Source organism: Cololabis saira, chromosome 7, assembly GCF_033807715.1.
Source record: "Cololabis saira isolate AMF1-May2022 chromosome 7, fColSai1.1, whole genome shotgun sequence".
Lineage (NCBI taxonomy): Eukaryota > Metazoa > Chordata > Actinopteri > Beloniformes > Belonidae > Cololabis > Cololabis saira.
The window spans coordinates 5,040,000-5,067,367 of record NC_084593.1 but is presented as its reverse complement, the minus strand read 5'-3'; the positions used below and the strand labels follow the sequence as shown (position 1 = coordinate 5,067,367).

Below are 27,368 nucleotides of genomic sequence, written 5' to 3'. Positions count from 1 at the left end.
CAACTGGGTCCCCTCACCTGGGGAAAGGGGGTGAAAACGGGGATTAAGGAGACGGATCCCAAAATCTCTAGTGGCACCCCTGCTCCTCACCACAGTAAGACCTTTTTTTTCTTCTTTTGTTTCTATTAGAAATTTTTATTGGTTATACATTAAACAATATACATATGTTCACAGCATTTAAGGTTATAGAGGAATAAAGAATACAAGCATAGCGTGGCTGTAACATTCAAATATTTACAAGTAACAAGATCCCTCACCCAGCTATCCCTCCCCCGGCCACTACCCACCCACTACCCACCCCAACCCTCCTGACAATCTCCAATGTCCCTTTGAGTCCAGATGCACATAAAAATGATTGTCCATTACTCCAGTGTAAAAAATACATTTTTAAAATTTTTAAATAAAAAAAAAATAAATAAATAAAAAAAAAGGAAAGAAAGGGGGGGGGTGTACTATTAAATTGCAAAAATAATAATGAGGGATATTATGAGAGAAAGCCGCCGCCTCACTCTAAGAATAATATTCTAGTTATCATTCAGTGGTGTTTGTAAATTCTTCATAATACTCCAAAAATGGAGCCCAAATTTTCCTAAAGTTTTGTGAGGAACCTTTAAGGGTGTATCTCATTTTCCCCAGCTTGAAAAAATGCATAACATCTCTAATCCACCTGGTGAAGTTCGGTGGAGCTTGTTCTTTCCAGGAAAGAAGGATGAGGCGCTTGGCAATCAAGGAGGAAAAAGCTATAATTACCTGAGCTTTGCCTTTAAAGGAGTGAGTTTCAGGAGTGAGTCCAAACAGGGCACAAACATGATTGGGGTTGATGACTTTTTGAAATATCGTGGAATAGGCGTTAAAAATGTTGGTCCAGAATGTGTTAAGTTTGGGGCAGGACCAGAACATGTAGATATAATCTGCTGATTGACCTTTTTTTTCTTCTCCCTCCTGTTGTCCTCGGGTCAAAATGACCCGCCACTGTGTTAAAAACCAAAAAGAAATCCCCTAAACAATATTTTTTTACCTTTAAATGTTATGACTTTTCCTAGATTGGCCCCAACAGTAGAAAATATGAAATGTTGTTTTTAGTCACATTTCCATGTAAGCTGTACAAAAAAAAGTACCAAGTTGGTCTTCGGGTCAAAATGACCCGTAAGGCAAATACAGTTGAAATCAAGGTCACAGAGTTATTTCCACAACACAGAATGTTACAATGTTTTAGTTGTGTCTCAGATCAATCAGTAGCAGAAGGAAACAAGACAAATCAGGTGGTCTTATCGCAGATTGCCGTGCCTTTGATCAGTCTCTGATCAATTAGTAGTAAACGTGAACAAGACAGTAGCAGACATAAACAACACAAGACATGTGGCGTTCTTGCAGCCTGCAGAGCTCTTTTTTGTGGATTTCAAGGGGTTATAAAGGTGTTGCAGATGACAGGACCCTGAATTGTCTCTGTGCTGACGCCATGAGTGTGCGTTATAACGCTGAAGACGCTCTAGAGCTGATTTTTGCAGATGTCCAGCAAGACAGCTCTGATTCGGAAGAGGAAATGGAGGATGTCTCAGAAGAAGAAGATGAGGAGGAATATAACCCGGAGCATGATCAATCAACTTCAGAAGAAGAAGAAAACTCTGAAGCTGAAAGAGAGACTGTTGAGAAGAAGAAGCTCACATGGAGCGAACTCTGGGGCATGGAATCCAACCGGTTGAGCTTCATCGTTCGAGCAACATGCGATGTGCTACCATCACCCATAAACCTTCAACAATGGTTTGGAAAGGACCCAGCGTGCCCCCTGTGTACGACCCCAGCAACACTTAAGCACATTATGGTGGGCTGAAAAACCAGCCTCACTCAAGGCAGATAGACATGGAGACACAACCAGGTCCTCAGATGTCTGGCTGATAAGCTCGAGTGCAAGAGGGTTTCCATCAACGCCCAGCCCACCAACAACCAGGATGTGCGGCAACACCCATCATGGTTTGTTCGGGAGGGGGAAAAGCAGAAAGCAAGGTTTTCAAACCCTGACCTGGGCCACTGAACGCAGCCAGAGACTGGCAAATGCAGGCTGATCTGGATCGGAGGCTCATTTTCCCCCCGGAGATCGCAACGACCACCTTACGCAGGGCAGCTGACAGTCCTGCCGGGGCCAAAATAATATAATATGGGCCCCCTGCGCACAGATCTCTCCTTCTCCCTCTTCCTCTCCTCTCCCTCTGCTCTTCAGGTTTTTATACAAGCTAATGGACGTTAACATTAGAGCTAGCAAGTTAGGTTAAGTTACAAGGTTGGTAAACGTTGGCTGCGCTGTTTCTTACCTTGCTCTATGCTGAGTTTATTAATTCCAGCTTCACCGTCACCCCCTTTTTAAAATATTTGTGTAGAGAATCTCTGAGGCCTCTATTTTCTTCTTCTCTTCTTCTCTTTTCTCTTCTTTTCTGAGCACCGGACTTGTGCTGACCAGACATTTTGACCATTCTAATGGTTGAATTAAATGATAATATCAAATTTTGATCAGCCAAACCATTTTAGTGTTGGGGGTTCTTGACCACAAGGACAATTAGGAAGAAAACAAATAACAAGCTTTTATGTAACTCAAATACTACATATTTTTTTTCCACAAATAGGCATATTTTGAAACATTTTGAAAAATGATTCCATAATTTAATGAGAATTAAAAAAAAAAAAAAATGTATTTATTTTTTTTTTCTTCAGTTCTGGGCCCCCCCCTACCCTGGGCCCGGGACAACAGACCCGTTTGTCCCCCCCTATCGGCGGCCGTGACCCTACGTCCAGACCTTGTCCTATGGTCCAACACCTGCAAGCTCGTCTACATCATTGAGCTGACAGTTCCTTGGGAGGATGCCGTTGAAGAAGCGTATGAACGCAAGAAACTTCGCTACTCCAACCCAGCGGCTGAGGCAGAGGACAAGGGCTGGAAGGCCACGCATAGTCCCAGGGGATTGTACCATCTAGTCCTTTCATCGAATCAAAAATGGCAAAATAACATGGTCCTCAGCAGCAAATAACCAACACGGCAGGCACGCAGCACAAAACGTTATACTTTTTTCTTTTTCTTAAGCTATAGAAAGACAAGTGAAGAGGGAAAACTCAGGTATTCACACATATTGTGGTGAAGGACAAGGTGTTTCTTCAAGCAAATTAAATTTGGTGTTCAATTAAGCTGCTTATATTAGAGAGTTTAGTGAAGACGGAGGACACAAGTGTATACAGAAAATGAGGACAACAGGAGTAACAACAATGGCATAAGCTCTCAAGGTGCACGCAGTACGAGGGCAGTTTAAGTACAGCTAGTAATACGTGCAACTTGTCTCTGCTAAACCCAATACAAATCTCAGATTCAGATTTCGTCTATATTTGGTCTGGTCGTTTTTTTTTCTTCTTTTTCATCATTAGCTCTTTCAGACAAGTCTTTAACTGGAGAGTGGAAAGAAAGTTTGGCAACTGAGATAAGCTGGAGTTTATTGCTGCCCTTTGCTTACTGACCTTTTTATTTTTGTTTCTTTGCTCTAACATTCCATCATAGTAAACATATAGGACTGTGTCAGAAAATTAGAATATTCTGGGAATCTTAATCTTAACCTGTAAGCCATAATCAGCAATATTAAAATAATAAAAGGCTTGCAATATTTCAGTTGATTTGTAATGAATCCAGAATGTATGACATTTTTGTTTTTTTTAAATTGCATTAAAGAAAATAAAGAACTTTATCACAATATTCTAATTTTCTGAGACAGTCCTTTATAGGATTAGGACAAACTGTGTCAAGACATCAGAATGAATTGATGGTTTGTTGCAGTAAATGCTGTTAATCAAGACTCATTTTCTCAGAAATATATGAGAAAGTTAGAAAGTCTAAATGCATAGAAAGAAAAACTGAAAAACTGAAACTTAGTCCAGTAAAATATATTTTTCTGCTGCTTCAATCTCTCCTCTGTTTCCTGGTCTTTATTGCCACCACGTGGCGAAATCGAGTTAGTGCGCCTGGCGTATATATTTGAATCAATTAAACAATAACACAAGTTCAAGGATAGAGAGACCACCTCCTGTGTTTTCTGAGCTATTTTTCCCCTTTTATTCCTCTAACCCTGGATCCCACACAAAATGACACTGAGCCTCTGAAATATGTTCAAATGGTTTAGTACTCCAACTCTAGCATTTAATTGCATGTGTGAGAGTGGGAATTGTTAAACACATGCACTCAATGGTGGTAGAAATGTTAAAAGTCAACAGTGAAAGGTGAAGATGAGGGACTGAAAAAGGAGGAATTGGATGAAAGAGAGAGAAAGAACCTAAAACTAATAATCATATCTATAATAATAAAACCTCCCAGAGACCCTCATTCACCTGGAAAAATTTAGCAGAATTCACTTTTTCCTCTTCTTTTTTTTGGCACTGATCAGACTCATATTTGCTTTGCACATTTACATGTATGCTTAGACGTTGCACTTTTGGACTTGCACTGTATTTCCAAATGCATTAGTGTTTCTGCTCACGGGGAAGGTTTTCTACAGGGTTCAGGAATGTGTTTATTCTTCCAGAAACGCATTACTAACGTCGGACACTGATGGTGGACGAGACGGCCTGGCTCGAATTCGTTCGTTCGTTCGTTTTTATTTATTTCAAAAATGTATAAGAAAAAAACAAGAAGAAAAGATAAGACAAACAAATACAGGTGGACATTCCACCACATAAAGAAAAAAAAAACACATCAAAACACATGCCCGGCCTTTATTCATTGATTTTTCCTCTGCTTTTAATACAATCCAGCGGCATATTTTAACGCAGACGCTTTTAGAACATTTTAACTTGAGTACAAATCTTGTGGGCTGGATTTTAAACGTCTTAACAAACAGGACGCAGAGAGTCAGTTATTGGGTTTTTATCTGACAGAATGTTCCTCCACAGGCTCACCACCAGGGGGCACGCTCTCACCCTTGTTATTCATTTTATACACTAATATGTGTCAGAGCACTTTTAACAACCGCCTCATTTTAAAGTATGCAGATGATTGTGTGATTGTTTTCCTGCTGCAGGGAAAGACTCATACTTACAGCTCAATCTGACAAAGACCGAAGGAAGAATTAGTCAATGTTCCAGACCAGATATCAGCACCACTCAAGGTGACCAAACTTGATTTTTTGAAAATATTCATGTCTATAGATATTTTGGTAAGATAACGTTCCTGAGTGGCAGCTGGATCAGAGTTATCAGCTCATGAAATTAAAACCCCCTACAGGTTAATTGATGATTCTAAATTGGGTGTTCTCCTGGCAGCTGCCAAGCCCAGACTCCTCCGTTGGATTGCCAGACAAAGAAGCGCGATCGTTCCCCCCAGAAGACACGTCTCCATCACTCCAGTCCAGTGGAGGCTCGACGTTGCTTCTCTGCCATGGAAAACTCTTTACGCACCGTTATCAAGCTAATCTAAAGGCCCCGTGATGTTTGGAGGTTTGCAGCTATTGACTTTGCTGAAAGTTGGTGATCCACTCTGCGCCTCGGCATCTGTTGAACATCTGTTGATCTGTGTTTTTACACGGCCGACGTGATGACAGAAGTGATCAGAACACCTGAATTCAATAAAGAAGTTTGTTTTAAATGTATATATGGGTGTATATATGGTGTGGTGTTTTCTTTTTCTGCACGTCATGGAATCACAAAGTATCATGTTAGGACATAGATACATCCATTATCCATTATCTGCGTCTGCTTTTTCATACTTGGGGTCATGGGGTCCATCTTTCTTAATGCATCATGGGTGGATTGTAGCACCCTATAATGTAATAATTCCACCCTATAATGTAATAATTCCACCCTATAATGTAATAATTTCACCCTATAATGTAATAATTTCACCCTATAATGTAATAATTTTACCCTATAATGTAATAATTCCACCCTATAATGTAATAATTTCCTGAAAATGTAATAAAATTTGCCCTTAACTCAATCGAAAATGTAATAAAACCCAATAATGTAATAAAATATACTGACGGATATTGTAATAACATTTTTACCAATAATGTAATACCTTATTACATTATTGGGAATTTATTACATGCTACTCAAAGTCTGTAATTTAACCCAATAGTCATTCTGGTGTTTCAAATCCAGCGTATAAAACATTCTTAGATTCTTAAAACACAAAATGTAGAACTCTGGACTGAAAATGAACATATATATTACATTATCTGTCAAGTATTACATTATCAGTTTTGGAAAAAAAAAAAAAAAAAGACCCACCTGAAAATGTAATAAATTCCCAACAACGTAATAAGGTATTACATTATTGGTAAAAAATGTTATTACAATATCAGTCAGAATATTTTATTACATTATTGGTGAAGTTATTACATTATTAGATTTTATTACATTTTCGATTGAGTTAAGTAAAAATGTTATTATATTTTCAGGCGTTATTACATTATATGAAATTATTACATTATAGGGTGAAATTATTACATTATAGGGAAATTATTACATTATAGGGTGCTACAGGGATTGTTGCAGCATGTTGCAGGTAAAACATAAAACAGAGAACATATTCAACTTCATTGTACTTTTTATTATACAAATTCTGATATATTATCTATAAATGTAAATGTAAATCCGTACCTAGAAATCATTGGCTTTTTATGTTTATAGCACTTTGGAAACCTTGCTTCATACAATAAAAATCATGTGAAATACCAATCAAAGTTGCCAGCAAATACAACAGTATTTATACAACACCCAAACAAACAGACTGAATATACAATATAATAAAAAGTCCTAGAAATTAAGAAAAATTACATTAGAATATATGCAAAATGCTCCAACCAGGTAGATTTCACCAGTAAGGGTGATATTTTGGCTTTGTAGGAAACTGTGAACCTTCAAGTGCAAGAATACTGTAAGTATTCTGCACAAAAAAATAAAATAAAATAAAATAAGTTCCAGGCTTAAAAACTACGGAAGAATATCAGGGCCAGGCAGGAGAAAAAATATTTGAGAGGGGAAGATTTCTTTTTTTATTGTGGACTTCGAGAAAAAAGTCGAAATGTTAAGAAAAAATTCAAATTGTTGAGAAAAAAAGTCGAAATGTCGAGAATAATGTTGAAATACAATTTCAAGAATAAAGTCAAAATTTCACCTTTTTTCTCAACATTTCAACTTTATACACGATATTTTGACTCAACATTTCGACTTTTTTCTCGAAATTGTACTTCAAAATTATACTCCACATTTCGACATTTTTCTCGACATTTCGACTTTTTTCTAATCATTTTGACTTTTTTCTCGACATTTTGACTTTTGTCTCAAAATTGTACTTCCACATTAATCTGGACATTTCGACTTTTTTCTCAACATTTCAACTTTTTTCTCAACATTTTGACTTTTTTCTCGAAGTGCACAATGAAAAAAAACCTTCCCCTCTCAAATATTTTTTCTCCTGCATGGCCCTGATACTTTTCCGTTAAAAACAGATAAAGCAGCAGGAAACTCATAATCTCAATACATCATCTTTGCATAGGAACGTTTTTGTTTACTTCACAGTTATACATTCAGGATTCAGTCGCACTTCTGACACCACACCCGCTTTTATTGTCCATGTTTTCTCTGAATGACTGAGACAACAAAGGCACAGGGAACCAACCGCTCCACCAACATGCCAACAAAAACCCTCCCCGCCCCGTTTTCAGAAACAAACACGGTGAACAGGCGAGTCCACTTCTCTCTGGCGTGAGTGACACGCCCGAGTCTGAACTCTGCACAGAAACACCACGCTTCCTCGCACGGATCCTGCAGCTTTAATGCCAGCTCTGTAGGTGTTAGAAGCTCACAAATATTGTTGGTGGGTGATACAAGTCCAGTCACAAGACACCTCTAATCACCAACGTGCACATCACACCAGGATCCTCAACGGCGGTCACCGTTCCTTGTGGTTTTCAGAGGAAACGTACGCCCTGGTGGCAGCAGTCGGCCTGGATCAGTCATCCTTATTCAAACTAAACACTCCCTCGTCTCACTCCGTGCACACAGAGGACAAGATCAATAGTTGCATGGTCATGGTTTTCAGCAGAATCATCTCTGCAGGTTCATGTTTCTCTTATCAACACCTTATTGATCCCCATATGAGGATTGTAGCACCTTATAATTTAATAATCTCCTATAATGTAATAATTTCCTATAATGTAATAATTTCCTATAATGTAATTTCCTGAAAATGTAATAACGCCTGAAAATGTAATAAAATTTGCACTTAACTCAATCAAACATGTAATAAAACCCAATAATGTAATAACTTCACCAATAATGTAATAAAATATCCTGACGGATATTGTAATAACATTTTTACCAATAATGTAATACCTTATTACGTTATTGGGAATTTATTACATTTTCAGGTGGCTCTTTTTTTTTTTTTCCCAAAACTGATAATGTAATACTTGACAAATAATGTAATATATATGTTCATTTTCAGTGCAGAGTTTTACATGTTGTGTTTTAAGTATCTAAGAATGTTTTATACACTGGATTTGAAACACCAGAATGACTATTGGGTTAAATTGCAGACTTTGAGTAGCATGTAATAAATTCCCAATAATGTAATAAGGTATTACATTATATTATAATATAAAAATGTAGTATATATTTTTATATTATTATTATTTTTTTTTTATTATTATTTTATAGTATTATAATACATTATTGGTAAAAATGTTATTACAATATCAGTCAGGATATTTTATTACATTATTGGTGAAGTTATTACATTATTGGGTTTTATACCATTTTCAATTGAGTTAAGTGCAAATTTTATTACATTTTCAGGAAATTATTACATTATAGGGTGAAATTATTACATTATAGGAAATTATTACATTATAGGGTGAAATTATTACATTATAGGGTGCTACAAGGATCAATAAGGCCTTGGCAGGCTCATAAATAATAGTGCCACATGAATGAACAGATGTACATCACAATTATTTTAAAGTCAATTAAACCTTCATAATCTTGACAGCCCCGCTCATGGAGGTTACAACTCTTCCTCCGACTCTTCATCATCGTCACGACCTGACCCGTGATCTCCGACCGCCATCGTTCAACAGCACTAACTCACGTACTGAATGAGGCTTTATGCATTCAGATCCTGGATGATTATCCCTCTTTAACTTTTTATTTTCTTTAACTTTGCTCCCATTCAACGGGCGGCGGCTGAATATTTGCCGAGTGACGGCAGAGGAGTTGGAAGCTGCAGCGAGTAACGTCACCCGCCCTTCAGCAAACACAGAACGACGTAAACATTACGCAGTCACATGTCAAAGTGACATAATCAGTACAGACCTTGAAAGCTGCAGATTTATGCTCTACAATCAGCTTTTCCCTTAAAAAAGAAGAAACAAGTGTGACATGTATTGTCTAAAAGCAGCTGCTTGTGTTAACAGGGCGGCCGTGAACTTCCATTAAAATGTTTCCATCAACAACGGTAAAGCATTCATATGTCGATTAAAAACATTCACAGTAAAGACATAATCGTTCACATGGTAAAGACAGAGTTAAGGCACTGAAGTGTGGATACAAAACAGCTGTCAAAGACGCGATTGTCTGCACGGATAAAGCTCTCCTACCTTTTTAGTTTTAATACGGTTTCTGTAGGAAAACATGACACAAACATCCTTAATGTTTTCCAATGCTGTAAAAATGTGTAGAATAAATATTACATTTCAACATTTCTGTTAACGAAGATTTGTACGGAAGAGTATCAGGGCCATGCAGGAGAAAAAATATTTGAGAGGATTTTAAGAAGATTTTTTTTATTGTGCACTTCGAGAAAAAAGTCGAAATGTCGAGATTAATGTTGAAATACAATTTCAAGAATAAAGTTGAAACTTTGACTTTTTTCTCGACATTTCGACTCTTTTCTCGACATTTTTACTTCTTTCTCGTCATTTTTACTTTTTTCTCTACATTTCAACTTTTTTCTAGATATTTTTACTTTTTTCTTGAAATTTAGACTTTTTCCCACGAAATTTAGACTGTTTTCTCGAAATTTTGACTTTTTTCTCAACATTTCGACTTTTTCACGAAATGTTTACTTTTTTCAACTTTATTCTCAACATTTCAACTTTTTCTCGACATTTTTACTTTTTTCTTGACATTTTGACTTTTTTCTCGTCATTTTTACTTTTTTCTTGACATTTCAACTTTTTTCTCGACATTTTTACTTTTTTCTTGACATTTTTACTTTTTTCTTGAAATTTAGACTTTTTCCCACGAAATTTAGACTGTTTTCTCGAAATTTTTACTTTTTTCCTCCACATTTCGAATTTTTTCACAAAATTTTTACTTTTTTCCTGACATTTCCACTTTTTTCTCAACAAGTGCATAATGAAAAAAAATTCTTCCTCCTCTAAAATATTATTTTTATTTTTTTCCTGTCTGGCCCTAATACTCTTCCATAGATTTGCGTAACAAAAAGAGTCATGTGGAAAGACATTGACATGCTACAGTTGCAGCCGAGTACCCAGTTATAACTAATATAGAAACATCCAGCATGTGTTGCCTTCATTCTAAGGCTTATACAAGACTTTTCATTTTTTGCGACTCCAGACATATTTGTTTTTTTGTGTTTTTGGTCCAATATGGCTCTAAAACATTTTAGGTTGCCGACCCCTGTGTTAGCTGCTGCATCGTTTACTGCATTAAGGCTTCATAAATATTAACAGGAGCCAGCGAGGCAGAGAAAACCACTGGTGCCGCTGGTTTTTACATCACACTCATCTTCAGATTAAGCGCGGGCGAATGCAAAAAAAATAATATAAACCCGACGCTCTGCATTAAAGAGGAAAACTTTGTAAAAAGATTACTCACAAATGAGGTCGAGTGAAACTGAATCGTTCCAATTTGGGCCATATTTTCACACGTTTGGGTGTAAAATCTTATAATAATAAACTATAAGGATTTAGGAAGAGCTAATGATTTATATTGAGTGCTTTCGGTACATCACCTGACATCAACATGATAGTCGTGTGATAACATTTTACTATTTTACGGAGGTTGTTAATTCAAAAGAGACAGAAAAGTAGAATATTGCTCCTACTTTTACCCTCGTGCTCCAGTATTTATGAAAAGAGCCGTGGCTTTGACGGAGTTGTGGGACTGAATGGATGGTGTTTGTTCCCGATGGCTGATTCCTGATCGATACGGGTCCAAAGTGTTCGCAGGTCATTGATCTTTGTGAAGCCGCACGTCAGGAAAAGAGGGTCCAAGTTGAACAAGAAGTACTTGAATGATTCTACAAAACACGGTCCAGTTCCACTCAGAGCAGCATTTCAACCTTCACTTTGTTTTACAGATATTAAACTACGATTAAACAATAACTCTTGTTTTTCCAAAATTTGCAATGACCTATGGAGGATTGATCTGCACATAATGAACCGTCCTGCACATAAATCAGCCGTGAGGACGTTAATAAAGTCGATTAAATTCGTCTGGCTGGTCCTGAAGTCGTTCGGGGGAGTTTGTGCAAAACAGAAGAAATGAAGTCTAAAGTGACGTAGAGTAATAAAGCTAATGTAAAAAGCTTCACTGGAACCCTGAATACGCCTTCCCTGACCTCAGTAACGTTTCTGTAAAACCGATTTAAACAAACTAACTGCATTAAATAAAGACGTACCAACAGATCTGCAGTTAGGTGAGATGAGTTCTGCATACGTAAACAGATATTTTACACATACTGCATACGTAAACAGATATTTTACACGTACTGCAAACGTGTAAGGGTCAATGACGAATAAGGATTTTCAACAGGTCAATTTTAAAATAATAAAAAAAAGAATATCTATTGCATTAAAAATGTTTTGTACACATAAATTCAGATCAAAATTTTAAATTAAGTGATTTCAGAGTTTTTTGTCAAGATGAATTGGCACTAGCCTTAAAAAAAGTCATGTGGTGCAACCATGATTCATATTAAAATAAATTAATAAAAACATCTTGACATCTTTTTTTTTTACAAGTTTTCAGTATTTTACAAAAATGGTTGTTTTTTTAATGGTCGCGCCACATGATATTTCATAAAACGGACGTCAGTCAAACTTTGTTTGTATATTATGATGGAAATATAAATACAAATGTGTTGCAATCTTACACACTACAAGACATTTATAGTACCAGTTATAGTTCCAGTTATAGTACCAGTTATAGTTCCAGATATAGTACCAGTTATAGTTCCAGATATAGTACCAGTTATAGTTTCAGTTATAGTACCAGTTATAGTACCAGTTATAGTTCCAGTTATAGTTCCAGTTATAGTACCAATAGTACCAGTTATAGTTCCAGTTATAGTACCAGTATCTTACACACTACAAGATATTTGGGAAATCATGCCAGACAGGGCAGAAGATTGATTTAAAAACTACGACGGAGTATTAGGGCCAAACTAAGACAAAAAATAAAAAATAAAGTCATAATAATATGAGAATAAAGTCGTAATATTTTGAGAATAAAGTCGTAATATTACGAGAATAAAGTCGTATTATTAAATATATTATAAATATATAAATATAACTTCAAGATGCTCAATATTCCTCATTTTAACACAGGGAGAAAACTGCTCTTCCTGTTATTGTTCTCATAAATTATATTCTCATAATATTACAACTTTTTTCTCATAATATTACAATTTTATTCCCATAAATTACGACTTTATTCTCGTAATATTACAAATTTATTGTATTACGACTTTATTCTTGCAACATTACGACTTTATTCTCATAAATTATGACTTTATTCTCATAAATTACGATTTTATTCTCATAATATTACGACTTTATTCTCATAAATAACGACTTTATTCTCGTAATATTACGACTTTATTCTCGTAATATTACAAATTTATTCTATTACGACTTTATTCTCACAACATTATGACTTAATTCTGGTAATGTTACGACTTTATTCTCATTATATTATGACTTTATTCTCGTAATTTCCAATTTTCTTTTGTCTTAGTTTGGCCCTAATACTCCGTCGTAAAAAACATTTAGAGTGATTTCAAAACAAGAGTCCTGGTCGGACGGTCGCACCACATGACATTTTGACTCTTAAAACAACAACAAAATCCCAAATAACTAGTATTTTTTGTAAAAATTCAAGTGAGTCCATATGTGGGACAGTTAGTTCATATATATGATATTTTTCTATCCATTTAAACCTTTTTTGAATTGAAAAAAAATCAGTTTTTCAGAAAATATAGGCGTCACGTCATTGACCCGTAAACAGATATTTTACCCATTCAGCATCTGCTGTCGTAATCTCCGTTGGGACTGTGGAGGCTCTGGACGTAGCGGACGCCGTCGTCGATGGTGTAGAATATGGTCCTGTTCTCTCCGACGGTGTCGCTGCAGAACCCGCCCCGCTCCAGCGCGTCCAGCACCGACGTGCTGCACCGCACCAGCACCACCTCGATCCCCAGCTCTCCGTAATCCTTCCGGACTTCCTTCAGCGCGTTCACCCCGGCCGTGTCCAGGAACAGCACGGCGCTGCAGTCGATCACTAAGCTGCGCAGGTTCCGGGAGGATTTCTCCTCCGGTATGAAGGTGACGTTGGCAGCGGCTTCCGCCTCCTTCTCCCCGTACGTTTCTGACTTGGTTTCCTCCGGACGTTTGCTCTTCTTGAACTTCAGACGCCGCGTTTTCTCCCGGGCCGGGTCCAGCCCCACGCGCTTGGACAGGGACTTTTTGAACAGTTTCTGGTTGGCGTAGTAGATGGGAGCCTCGTACCTGAAGACGGCCACTCCCGGGCGGGTGCGGAGGCCGCGGTACGCCGCCTGGTCCTCGTAGTGCTCCCTGGCGGCCGCCCGGCCCAGCTCCAGGACCTGGGCCCGCTGGGTACGGCCCAGGACGCTGAAGGCCGACGCCAGAACCCCCACCAGGAGGCCCAGCTCCGTGTTCACCAGCGCCGACGTCGCCATGGTTACCAGCCAGATGGCGGTGTCGATCTGGTTGGCCCGCCACATGCGGGGGACGTCGGTGAACTTCCTCAGGGCGCCGCGCAGGTTCACTACGATGATGACGGCCAACACGGATCTACACAAATAACAGACGTTAAAACAACACAACTACTTTTACTCTGCAAGCAGCATCGCACAGTTTGCTTGAAAGTTACAACTGAAATGTAAAGGGGGAGGGGGATAGTTATAGTTAGTTAATATTTATTTCGGTCAATCACAAACATAAAAATCAACAAACAAGATAACAAAGGTTTTTCCCTGGTCAACATTGTGATTATTTTGACCGAAAAGGCCAGGGGCCTCATTTATAAGAAAGTGTGTAGGATTCATACTAAAAGTGCACGTAAACCCAAAAGCCGAAAATGGCGTGTGCACAAAAAAATACGGATTTATAAAACCTTGTGCACGCACACTTACACGCAATGTTCTCTTTATAAATCACAGTCCAGCTGGAAGGTTGCGAATCTGAATTCGCCTCATATCCCGCCCTCTACACGCCCACTTTCTACCATAAATGGGCAATGCAAAGTACTTGATGACTGTATTTGCATATGAATGAGCCTGCTGAGCATGCGCAGCGCCACCTGCAGTCTGTTTCTGCTGCCAGTCAGGATGAATGAGACGTGTCGAGCCACCGTGCCACTAAATTTCGCGGAGACTGAGATGGAGATGTTGTGGATGAGGTGGAGGCCAGGAAAACCACATTACCTGGTGGTCACAGTAATGGCATCACTAACAAAAATAAAGCAAATGAGTTGCCTGCCAATATCTGATTTGTGGCTGCGGGAGCGTGCACAGCTGCCCGTTGAGCGATAGCGCTGAAACATCAGATTTTCAGATTATGAAGCTCAAGAATGAGATGAAGTCATATTTAGGCAGAAACAACTTTTCATTAACTGTATTTGGTCTTCAATCAATTTTTAGCAGGTAAAAAGACCCATTTTCAGGGGAAAAAACAGATTCTGGCAGGCAATCACTTTTTGCACGACACCTGTCGGTAGGATGATTTGACAGATGAAAATTTGTTTTATTTTATTCAAGAAGCATTTTTATTCTATATATGCAGGCAGTTTATTTTTGTTTCATTTGTTTTATACATTTTGATATTGTGCAGACCTCTGTTAATAAAGGAACCTGTGTGACATTTGGCACGAGGCTTTGTATTAAAACTGACTGTTTTTTTAAGGGTTTGCCTCAGAAAAAATGAAGCTAACAGAGATGCTAGCAGAGATGCTAACAGAGATGTTATGCTATAATGCTTTGGGGGAAACCCCAATTATGGCACAGAAAAAATATTGATATATATCGAGTATCACCATTCAGCTAGAAAATATCGAGATATGACTTTTGGTCCATATCGCCCAGCCCTAATAGACATCAACATTTATCTATGTGGAAGCGTGATTTGACGTTTTTTTTTTCTTCCGCCAAAGCGTCGTACACATAGATCTATGTGAAGCACATTCTGACTTCCTGCTGTTAAATCGGCTATTTGCATGAAAAAGCCTTTGAAAAAAAAGAAACTGGGATGATACGGTAGTATGTTCTGCCGAGGTAGGACACCTCGGCAGAACACCGGCTTGGGTGTACATGGATCTATAAGTCTGATATGTGATGACATTAAAAGTATGACATGAATCTGGCTTCATTTCACCACCTCACCGCCTGCGTCGCCAGTTCCCCATATATTCAAAATGTTTGTGCGCGAGGGTCAGGGTTGGCGTAAAGCACCTTTCAAGCCCTGTTTTGTGCGCAAGCTAGCTTTATAAATGAGGCCCCAGCCCTTTGTATTTGTTCTTATTGCTGTTGTGTTAAACATTGCTGTTCCCCTGAGCTCATGTTTTCCTCTCTTGGCTTGAACAGTTCCTGCAGCCTGGAAGTAAATTGTTATAAGCCTGGTATATTATTACAGTGGTGTTCAGATTAACTATATCTTGCAATTTAAGTGTATTGTTTTGAATGAAAAGTGGGTTTGTTGATGCAAGATAATCATCCAAGATACAGAGACCACGTCAACTTCACCTCATCAGACAGCATTAAGACATTCCTGGACAGTTAAGCTGTCAGTGTTTGTCACGAAGCCTTTACAAGGAGCTGAAGCGCTGAAGAGAATCGACCCCAAAAAGCCCCGAACACAGACAGAGATTACGGGTCATGCGAGACTCAAAGCGCCGTCCAATTAGCAGGATTGACCCACTCATCTTTTATTCATCCTCACATTCCTGCTCTCCGCTCCTCTTTCTTCAATGATGTCCCTCATGAGCCATTTAAACAGATATCAGGCTTTTTAAAATGCTGTATTTTCACTTTTCTGTTTGATTTCTGCGGAGTTTCTGCTTCGTGATGAAGTGAGTCGACATCAGCCCTGCACTGTTATCACAGTTATCAGTGTTTGCTAACTCTACAAACTCTACCTTTGAAGCCACATAAAAAACAAAAGCTAAGCCAAAGAAAATCCACTATACAGGACTGTCTCAGAAAATTAGAATATTGTGATAAAGTCCTTTATTTTCTGTAATGCAAAAATGTCATACATTCTGGATTCATTACAAATCAACTGAAATATTGCAAGACTTTTATTATTTTAATATTGCTGATCATGGCTTACAGCTTAAGAAAACTCAAATATCCTATCTCAAAAAATTTGAATATTCTGGGAATCTTAATCTTAAACTGTAAGCCATGATCAGCATTTACTTTTTTTTTCTCTTCCAAAACTAATAATGTTATACTTGACAAATAATGTAATATATATGTTCATTTTCAGTCCAGAGTTCTACATTTTGTGTTTTAAGTATCTAAGAATGTTATATTCACTGGATTTGAAACACCAGAATGACTATTGGGTTAAATTACAGACTTTGAGTAGCATGTAATAAATTCCCAATAATGTAATAAGGTATTACATTATCGGTGAAAATGTTATTACAATATCAGTCAGGATACTTTATTACATTATTGGTGAAGTTATTACATTATTGGATTTTATTACATTTTCAATTGAGTTAAGTGCAAATTTTATTACATTTTCAGGAAATTATTACATAATAGGGTGAAATTATTACATTATAGGGTGAAATTATTACATTATAGGGTGAAATTATTACATTATAGGGTGAAATTATTACATTATAGGGTGAAATTATTACATTATAGGGAGCTACAGTCTAGTTTGTCTATTGTTTATCTGTGTTTAGTTTAGTTTAGTGTTTTGTGTGCGCCATGTCTGCGAGCGTCCCTCCGAAGCGCTACTTGGATTCAGAGGATGAGGAACCTATGCAGACGTATGTAAACACACACACAAACCCACACACACACACGCACGCACTTTTTGGCCCCCGCACTTCTGAAATTAATCCGGCACCCCTGCTTATAAGTTCATGTTAATTGTAATTTACACCCCCGGAGCTGATTAATGACTAATCATCCAAGACGAATAACTTAGAGATGACATAATGAAACTGTAATTCTTACTTCTGCAGGGAGAAGAAGAGCGGCGCGATGACCAGCAGAACCAGCAGCAGGACGAGGGCGGTGACGAGCCCCGACAGCTGAGTCTGGCAGCCCGTGGACTCCTTGACCAGCGTCTTGGTCAGCGCGGCGCTGGTGGTGAAGCAGCGGAAGAACGACGGCAGGATGTTGCAGAAGCCGATGGCGTACATCTCCTGGTTGGCGTCCACCGCGTAGCCGTGCTTCTTGGCGAACATCTCGGACAGCGAGACGGTGATGGCGAAGCCCACGATGGCGATGGAGAAGGCGTCGACGGCCACGCTGGGGATGAGCGACCACATGGGCAGCTGAGGAGGGAGGAAGCCCGTGGGGATCTCTCCGGCCACGCCCGACCCGTACTCGGTGTTGAAGTGGCCGAAGTGAGAAGCCAGGGTCGCGATTATCACCACGAACAGCTCGAAGGGAATCGGAGCCTGGAACGGGAAGAGAGATGGAACCAGACTGAAAAAATCATGCTGTTGAATTAATAATTGAGGTCGTTGATAGCGATGGGCGGTATGGACTAAAAAATGTATCACGATAATTTCTGGCATTTATCCCGATAACGATAGAAAGAATACCAATTCAACTCCATCTTTTTAACTATAAATCTATCACCACATTCAGTCTTTGGAGCCAAAACACTGTTTGAAATGTAAAAACAGATTCAACATTTATTCAAACTGTATGGTTTAACAGTGGGATAACAGTGCAAACAGCAAAAGTATCATTGTCCTTCAATTTTTCTTAGCTTATAAAATCACAAAGTAGAAAAAAGATACAACCTGATAAATAAAGAAACAGGACAAATAAATAAAAGCCATCCTTTGCACTGTTTTTTTGCAGACTCTGCACATAATAGATGATGTTTGCTCCTCGTCTCTCTTTTTAAATCCAAACCAGTTCCAGATAACGGAGCTGGAGCCTCGTTTAACAACCAGCTCCTTGTTCTCAGATCCGCCTTCCGCCATGTTTGTTAACGCTGATTTATGGTTCTGCGTTAAATCGCCGCGTACCCTACGCCGTTGGCTCTGCGTCGATTTAACGCAGAACCATTAATTCAGGCTTCACACAAAAACTATAAACTATAACAATTAAATTGAATTAATAAAAAACAATTTAATGATTAACACCTGCACTGAAAAACTGTAATGACTCAAACTCCTCGCTCTCAGATCCGCCATGTTTGTTACACAAAAACGTCATCAACGGGAATTTATTTTTCTTTCTTTCTTTCCTTCCTCCCTCCCTTCCTTCCTTCCTTCCTTCCTTCCTTCCTTCCTTCCTTCCTTCCTTCCTTCCTTCCTTCCTTCCTTCCTTCCTTCCTTCCTTCCTTCCTTCCTTCCTTCCTTCCTTCCTTCCTTCCTTCCTTCCTTCCTTCCTTCCTTCCTTCCTTCACGTAGGCTACATTGTGCGTGGATTTAACACAGAACCATAAATCAGCTTTACACAAAAATGTCATCAACGGGAATTTATCATTTTTACCGCGAGATACAAATTCTTATCGTGGGGAATTTTTTTGACGGTAAATCGTGAACGGTAAAATATCACCCATTCGTAGTCGTTGACATGACACATATAGTGGATATCCTGCTTGTGCTGAAGTCATTTAACTATCCTGTTAAGATGATCCTTCTTTTTTTTTTATTCTCTTTATTTTCTTATTTTTTTTATTTACAACTGGCCAAAGAAACTTATTCAAGATCCTGGTTTGCCCCAGATTGTGTCAGACTACGATAAGGGAGGGGTACTTAAAGTTATCAGGAGTCGTGTTTCCATTACCCCTAGATCTGCGCAAAACCCAAATATCCAAGAAGAAATCCTGTAATGGAAACAGTCGTCAAGATAATGACCCACTGCCCTCGAAAAAGCTCCTTCAGAGTTTCTTTTCCAAAACTCACCTTTAGCTTGGCTTTGAATCGATCGTTCAGCTCCTTTGCAGGAATCAGAACCGCAAAACAGGCCAAGCTGGTGACGAGGTCACAGACGTTGGTGCTGGTGATGTTGGCGATCAGGGCGTACCAGGTCTTGAACAGCGTGAACCAGCCCTGCGGTCGGGGGATCTTCAGGCCCAGGAGATGCTTGAACTGGGAGGTGAGGATCGTCAGCGACGCTCCGGTGGCAAAGCCGCTGAGCAGGGAGTCGGAGAGGTAGACGGAGACAAACCCGACCTGCAGGAGGCCCATCAGCACCTGCCACAAAGAGACCAGAGCACATTTAACATCAAGATCAGGAACAGTTTTTATAGTTTGCTTTAGGCCAGGGGTCGGCAACCCGCGGCTCTAGAGCCGCATACGGCTCTTTAGCGCCGCCCTAGTGGCTCCTGGAGCTTTTTCAAAAATGTTTGACCTTTTTCTCCTTTTTTTCTTTTTCTTCTTATTTTCTCTTTTTTTCCTTTTTTTCTCTTCTTTTTATTCTTTTTTTCTCTTTTTCTTTATTTTTTTTCTTCCTTTTTCCTTTCCTTTTTAATCTCGATATTTCAACTTTTTTCTCGAAATTTTGACTTTTTTCTCGACATTTCGACTTTTTTCTCGACATTTTGACTTTTTTCTCGACATTTCAGCTTTTTTCTCGAGATTTTACCTCAGCATTAATCTCGACATTCTGACTTTTTCCTCAAAATTTCGACTTTTTTCTCGACATTTCGACTTTTTTCTCGACATTTCGCCTTTTTCTCGAAATTTTGACTTTTTTCTTGACATTTCAACTTTTTTCTCAACATTTCGATTTTTTTATCAACATTTCGACTTCTTTCTCGAGATTGTACTAAATTATTAATCCCGACATTTCGACTTTGTTCTCGAAATTTTGACTTTTTTCTCGACATTTCGACTTTTTTTCTCAACATTTCAACTTTTTTCTTGAAATTTCGACTTTATTCACAAAATTGACTTTCACGAAATTTTGACTTTTTTCTCGACATTTCGACTTTTTTCTCGAAGTGCATAATGAAAAAAAAACTCTCCCCCCAGTTAAAAAAGAAAGAAGAAAATGTGACATGTATTGTCTAAAAGTAGCTGCTTGTGGTAACAGGGCGGCTGTGAACTTCCATTAAAATGTTTCCATCAACAACGGTAAAGCATTCATATGTCGATTAAAAACATTCACAGTAAAGACATAATCATTCACATGGTAAAGACAGAGTTAAGGCACTGAAGTGTGGATACAAAACAGCTGTCAAAGACGCGATTGTCTGCACGGATCAAGCTCTCCTACCTTTTTTGTTTTAATACGGTTTCTGTAGGAAAACATGACACAAACATCCTTAATGTTTTCCAATGCTGTAAAAATGTGTAGAATAAATATTACATTTCAACATTTCTGTTAACGAAGATTTGTACGGAGAGTATTAGGGCCATGCAGGAGAAAAAATATCTGAGAGGGGAAGATTTTTATTATTGTGCACTTTGAGAAAAAAGTTGAAATGTCGAGATTAATGTTGAAATACAATTTCAAGAATAAAGTCGAAACTTTTTTCTTGACATTTCAAATTTTTCTCAACATTTCAACTTTTTCTCAACATTTTTACTTTTTTCTTGAAATTTCAACTTTTTTCTCGACATTTTACTTTTTTCTTGACATTTCGATTTTTTTCCACGAAATTTAGACTTTTTTCTTGACATTTTTACTTTTTTCTCAACATTTCAACTTTTTTCTCGACATTTCGACTTTTTTCTCGAAGTGCATAATGAAAAAAAATTCTTCCTCCTCTAAAATATTATTTTTATTTTTCTCCTGCCTGGCCCTAATACTCTTCCATAGATTTGCGTAACAAAAAGAGTCATGTTAAAGACATTAGAATGCTAATTTGCAGCCGAGAACCCAGTTCTAACTAATATAGAAACATGCAGCATGTGTTGCCTTCATTCTAAGGCTTATACAACACTTTTCATTTTTTGCGGCTCCAGACATATTTGTTTTTTGTGTTTTTGGTCCAATATGGCTCTTTCAACATTTATGGTTGCCGACTCCTGCTTTAGGACTTTGATAACGCCGACACAAACGGTTATTTTGACGCCCGTGTACCTGGTAAATCCCGGCGGTAAAGGTCACGGTTGCTCCCACTGTGATGGCGTAGCAGCTCCGGTCACATTCCACCCCGCTGCTGCTGCCGTTCCCCGCCATGTCCAAGAGGACGCTGCCGTTGTCGCTTATAACGCTGCTTTCTGCAGGGTATCCTGCCAAAGCCAGCTCTCGGTCCACGACCTGGCCCACCAGCAGGCACAGGACTCCAAAAATCCCCACGGAGATGTGTCTGGACGACCCCAGGATGGTATAAATGATAGACGCAAAGAAAGACGTATAGAGTCCGTATATGGGGTCTTGGCTGGCCAGCAGGGAGTAGGCGATGGACTGAGGGACCAGCAGGATTCCCACGATAACTCCAGACATGACGTCTCCCAGAGTCCAGTCCCTGAGCTTGTACTGCGGGAGCCACTTGAGAATCGGTACGAAGCCTAATACCTTGGACTTGACCCTCTTGCTGGTGCACGAGCAGTGCTTCTTCAGTCGATGTGACGCCACCGTTTGCCATTTTTGCTTTGGTTCTTTCTCGACTCTTTCCAGAAGGAGCGGCTCGTCCAGAGCCGGCTCACTTCCTCCCTCCTCTGCCGCGCCGTCCTCGCCGTGAGGCATGACTGAGTCTTTGTGTCAAAAAAAGCACTGGAGTCAAACCTGCAACATCTCAAGGAACTAATACTGCAACTTGCAGAACATGGAAATCTGACAAAAATATGAAAACATCCCACAACGCGTGCACAGCAGTTTTTTCCTCAACCCCCGGGCGTCAGGACTCCAGAGTTTCCAGGATGAATCTGTAGAAAAAACAAATATATTTAGGGTTCACAATGATGAAATCATGAAAAAAGGGTCAATAAATATCAAATTAATTATTACATCCTGGAAGTACAAAGATAAGGGAAGCATCTTTGAGGAGGAAAATATGGAGAGAAAAATTTTTGAATTAAAACGTTAAGATCTAACTAAAGGAAATCAAGTGTATAGGGCAGGGGTCACCAACCCTGGTCCTCGAGGGCCGGTGTCCCTGCAGGTTTTAGATGTTTCCCTGCTTCATTGCACCATGATACAAGTGACTGTGTCATTAACAGAACTGTGCAGCCCTGGATGACAAGCTGATGACCATGATTAATTAGAATCAGGTGTGTTAAAGCAGGGAAACATCTAAAACATGCAGGACACCGGCCCTCGAGGACCAGGGTTGGTGACCCCTGGTATAGGGTATTAGGTATTATTACATAATGCACCATGTTATTACATTTCCTAGAAAATAAAAAAGTTGCAAGTGCATTTCATAATAATCTTCTTGAAATGCAATAACAAAATGTATTACAAAATGGGGCAGTTTATTACAAAATGCAGCTTTATTACAAAATTAAATGAAAAAGTTATTACATTTTGGACGTTTATTACAGAATGCACCGTTATTACAAAATGCGGCTCAACAAGGCATAGTTTATGCAAGTCTTCTTTTTCTTCAGGGGTCCCCAACGCGAATCAAATGCTTCCATCCAACCCGATCCTCTCCATCCTCTCCACCCTCTCCATCCTCTCCATCCTCCCCATCCTCTCCATCCTCTCCATCCTCTCCATCCTCCTCATCCTCTCCATCCTCCCCATCCTCCCCATCCTCTCCATCCTCCCCATCCTCCCCATCCTCTCCATCCAACCCCATCCTCTCCATCCTCTCCATCCTCCCCATACTCCCCATCCTCTCCATCCAACCCCATCCTCTCCATCCAACCCCATCCTCTCGATCCTTGGGTGGGGATTTTAACTGTACCGAGTACGAGTTTTTAGACCGTAATCATGCAGAGCCTCATCCAGCCTCCCAACGCGCTCTGAAGCAGCTGGTCTACTCCCACGGCCTGGTGGATGTGTGGAGAAGGATGCACACAGACTGCAGACAGTACACGTGGTCCCACCTGAGAGAGGACAGAATCTCCTGAGCCAGACTTGATCGTTTTTATTGTTTTAAGCACCATTTTAATATTATTAAGCTGTGTAAAATAATGCCAGCTGGTTTTACGGATCATTCTATGGTTTTAGGTCATGTCACCATAAAGAACATTTTACCTAAGAGTGCATACTGGCATTTTAATTCAGTTTTAATATTTGACAAAGGTGAGGCTTTTAGTTATTTTTGGACTGGTTTTAGACACAGGAAAGCTGATTTTACACATCTTAGGCAGTGGTGGGACCTTGGCAAGACTGAGATAAAGCTTTTGTGTCAGCAGTATACTCTCAATGTCACACGTGACATCTGTCGATCTATGAAAGACCTGGAGACTGAGATCGTGAAGTATGTGTGTGGTTTAGAAGATGACATTATTGACAGCATTGTTTTTTTGTTATTATTGTATGTACAATTGTATATTGTATTTTATTGTTATTAATATTAAACATGTTTGGCTCCAAGAAGGCTGTAGAGTCATTTTGGGAGGTACATTTTAGCACATTCCATTATAGCTATGGATTTAAAGCTCATTAAAAGTCGTCTTGTTTATATCAGGGCGGGGATGTTGTGAGTGGAGCATTCCAACCGCTACCCCAGAAAATCTCCCTCTTTTTCACAGCCCAATGTTGGCAGGCAGGCCCGGTTCTACGAGGGTGCATAAGCATGCATTGCACCCTCAGTTTATGTGTTTGCATGCTCAGTTGACGAAAAGAAAACTGACAAGTGCACGCGCGTTAAGCCTGATTTATGGTTCTGCGTTAAATCGACGGCGTAGGGTTCGCGGTGACGCGCACCGTACGTTCGCGTCCCTGCGTATCCTACGCCGTAAGCTCTGCGTTGGTGCAACGAGGAACCATAAATCAGCCAGTGTCCGTCACTCATCTGCTTCCAGCAGTTTCCTGCACCAGCAAGACGCTGCTCTCTGCTGCTCCGTTAACACAAAGTAACGATGGATATTCGGAAGTGGTTCAAGCACAACCATGCCAGCAAGTTTATATTATAGTTATATTTATTTTTGTTATTTATTTTTCTCTGTTTTATTTTCTGTTGCTAGATTGTCTGATGGGTGAGGTAGCCCAGACTAAATGTAGCATTTTCTTTGTTCTGCAGCAATATTGCTGCAAAAATGCACTTGAAAGACACTTTAAATATTATTGTTTGACTGGTATCATTCCACTTGAAATGACTGTCATGTTTAGTGATGGTTTTGAGCTGTATAGATAAAATTAGTTTCAATTCAATAGTTTTATTTTCAGGGTAAAAAACATCTGTTGTTAGATTGTCTGATGGGTGAGATAGCCCAGACTAAATGTAGCATTTTCTTTGTTCTGCAGAAATATTGCTGCAATAAAGCATTTGAAATACACTTTAAATATTCTTGTTTTGCTAGTATCATTCCGCTTGAAATTATGGGAAAATGCATAATTTAGTGTTGAATACCGTGCCAGGCATGTGCCCCCCTCTGATCTGAGATGCACCGGAGTCATCATTTTCTAGAACCGGCCCTGCTGGCAGGTATGATTGTCACACACTATTTTATTTTATTTGGCCAGGCAGTGAATAAATGAAATGCAGTACAACTTGGAAGTGTGTAAATAAAGGAAATAAATCCAGCATCATGTTAGGATGTTTGGTAAAAGCAACAGGCAAACTTGCATTTGTGCACTTGAGCAGGTCAAAATCCAGATCCACATCTTAAAAACCCGTCTTGACTTTCCTGAACAGAACTTTTCTTTAGTAGAAATCTGCTATCTGATTTTTTTCTGCTTTTGTAAATCCAATATAATCGAAAGATACAGAACATTAGTGTGATAAAAAACTGCTCCATACTATATGAAACGATAACAATAATAAGAATAATTGTTGTTGTAATAATAATATTTATATACCAAAAAATGCAATGATTGGTCTTTGGTTTCCTTTTGTTTTCACTCTTCTAGAGATTGTTTTTGTTTCCTCTAATCATTGATTATTTACTTTCTCTGTTAGTTGTTTTTCTGAGATCCGTCTTCTGTTTGTTTTTTTACTTGATTTTTCTTCATATTTACGTTTGTCTTCCTTCTTGTTTTGCATGTGTGTTTACTTTGCTGTTTTTTGTTGTTATAGATTGTTTGTCCTTGTTGTAATAGTACAGTAGTAGTACTATGAAGTAAACTAAGTTAAAAAGGGAAGGCACAATAAGCTCGGGCTTCAGCTACACCTTTTGGTCGGTTTATTCTGTACTTCTTTTTTTTATTATTTCTTTCCTACAAAAGGAAATGAAATGCAATGTATTGCATCAATTGAAATAGAAATAGAATTAGAAATAGAAACGCCTTTATTATCATTATACTGGTACAATGAGATTAGGCAGCAGCTCCATAAAAGTGCACACATGCAAAGACAATGTAAACAAGTACTGTAAACAACAAAATGAGAAACAGGAAACATAAATATATAAACACTAAGAAAATGAGTGAATGAGAGAATAATATTGCACATGATGGATAGAATATTGCACATGATGGATAGAATATTGCACATGATGGATAGAGAATATTGCACAGCATGAGGAGCTTATTGGTTTAGAAAGTTCACAGCTTTTGGGAAGAAGCTGTCCCTGAGTTTATTTGTTCGGGTTCGTAACTGATCGACCAAATAAACTACTACTACTTTCGAGTCTTGTCATTATACTGGCTGGTTTTTCCAGGGTGGCATGTGTGTTAGTGTTAATTAATCAGCTTATCTGTTTTAAAGCTTTTTAAAGCTGGCAGCGTCGATAATGACAGATAAAAAAAGCATATAAGCACTCTTTTCTTCGTTATACCCAACATTCAAGATAAGAACACGTAACTTGTACTATTTTCTCTCTTTATTTGAGGTTATTTCCCAGGTTTACAGCGTCTGAGCGCATGAATGAATGAACGCTTTGTAAACAACTTGTCAACGTGGACTCAGTAAACTTCCACTAAAGTACCTGACGCTGGTTGTTCCGCTGTAACAACACGGTTTCTGGTGGTTTATGAAGTCTCTGACCTGAACTTGGATGGAGAGCGGGTTGCGATGTTTCTCTCGGTCGTTGCGAAGGTTTCACTCCGATTATTCTCCACTTTTATTTTATTCCGCTTCACATTCAAGTCCGGCTAGTCTGTCCGGCCGTGCGTCATGACGTAGGCGGGACGTGATGACGTCACACGGTGGGTGGGGCCATAAACGTATAAATGTAGACGCCCCATGGAGCTGCTGCGATACGTCAACGACGCCGCCATATTGGATGTGGCAAGACTGCGCTGTAAACTAATACAAGCAGTACTGGAGTAAATAAAAACGGTCCAAATCATCCCCCCCTGAAATAAAAACAGTCCAAATCATCCCCCCTGTAAAACTGCCATCCCCCCTCTCCATCCCTTATGTCATTTCATCAATGAATGTGGTTTTACTGCTATTTCAACATTTAGAGTCATCACCAGAAAAATAACTTATTTGACAATTTTCACCTGTTTCAAGTAAATTTTCACTTGAAATAAGTAGGAAAATCTGCCAGTGGGACAAGATTTATCTTCTCATTACAAGCAAAAAAATCTTGTTCCACTGGCAGATTTTTCTACTAATTTAAAGTGAAAATCTACTTGAAACAGGTGAAAATTGTTGTTTTTTCCAGTGATGAGTCTTGTTTTAAGTGTAATGAGATTTTTTTTACTAAAATGGGACATTTTAACCAGAAATAAGACAATATTCTTGTTAAGATTTTGAGTTTTTGCAGTGATCCATTTTACTTATCCTGTGAAGGACAGAGTCATATTGATAAGTTCAGAAAACAGTTTTTTATTGTTGTGTTTTGATGTATTTGATGTAAGCCCAGTGGATATTTAAAGCTTACAGAAGGCTGCATTTAACTGCTGCTATGTCATTCCT

At 38.8% G+C, this 27,368-nt stretch overlaps 1 protein-coding gene across 2 annotated transcripts in view; it reads right to left on the bottom strand.

Moving 5' to 3' along the window:
- The window catches only part of slc26a2 (solute carrier family 26 member 2), a 26,703-nt gene extending 91 nt beyond the window's left edge, over positions 1-26,612 (bottom strand). Inside the window, exons 1-6 of one of the 2 annotated variants that reach the window (XM_061726108.1) lie at positions 26,490-26,612; positions 21,527-22,314; positions 19,402-19,692; positions 17,486-17,934; positions 13,291-14,087; positions 1-17 (exon numbers count right to left, since the gene is read on the bottom strand). The exon at positions 1-17 is cut by the window's left edge and continues 91 nt beyond it. In XM_061726108.1, the coding sequence (XP_061582092.1) occupies positions 13,295-14,087; positions 17,486-17,934; positions 19,402-19,692; positions 21,527-22,135 (2,142 nt within the window). In that variant the 5' untranslated portion in view covers positions 22,136-22,314; positions 26,490-26,612 and the 3' untranslated portion in view covers positions 1-17; positions 13,291-13,294. Of the gene's footprint in view, positions 18-12,820; positions 14,088-17,485; positions 17,935-19,401; positions 19,693-21,526; positions 22,315-26,489 lie in introns of those variants that run through there. The other variant, XM_061726107.1, reaches the window with a different exon arrangement.
- Between the last annotated feature and the right edge of the window lie 756 nt (positions 26,613-27,368).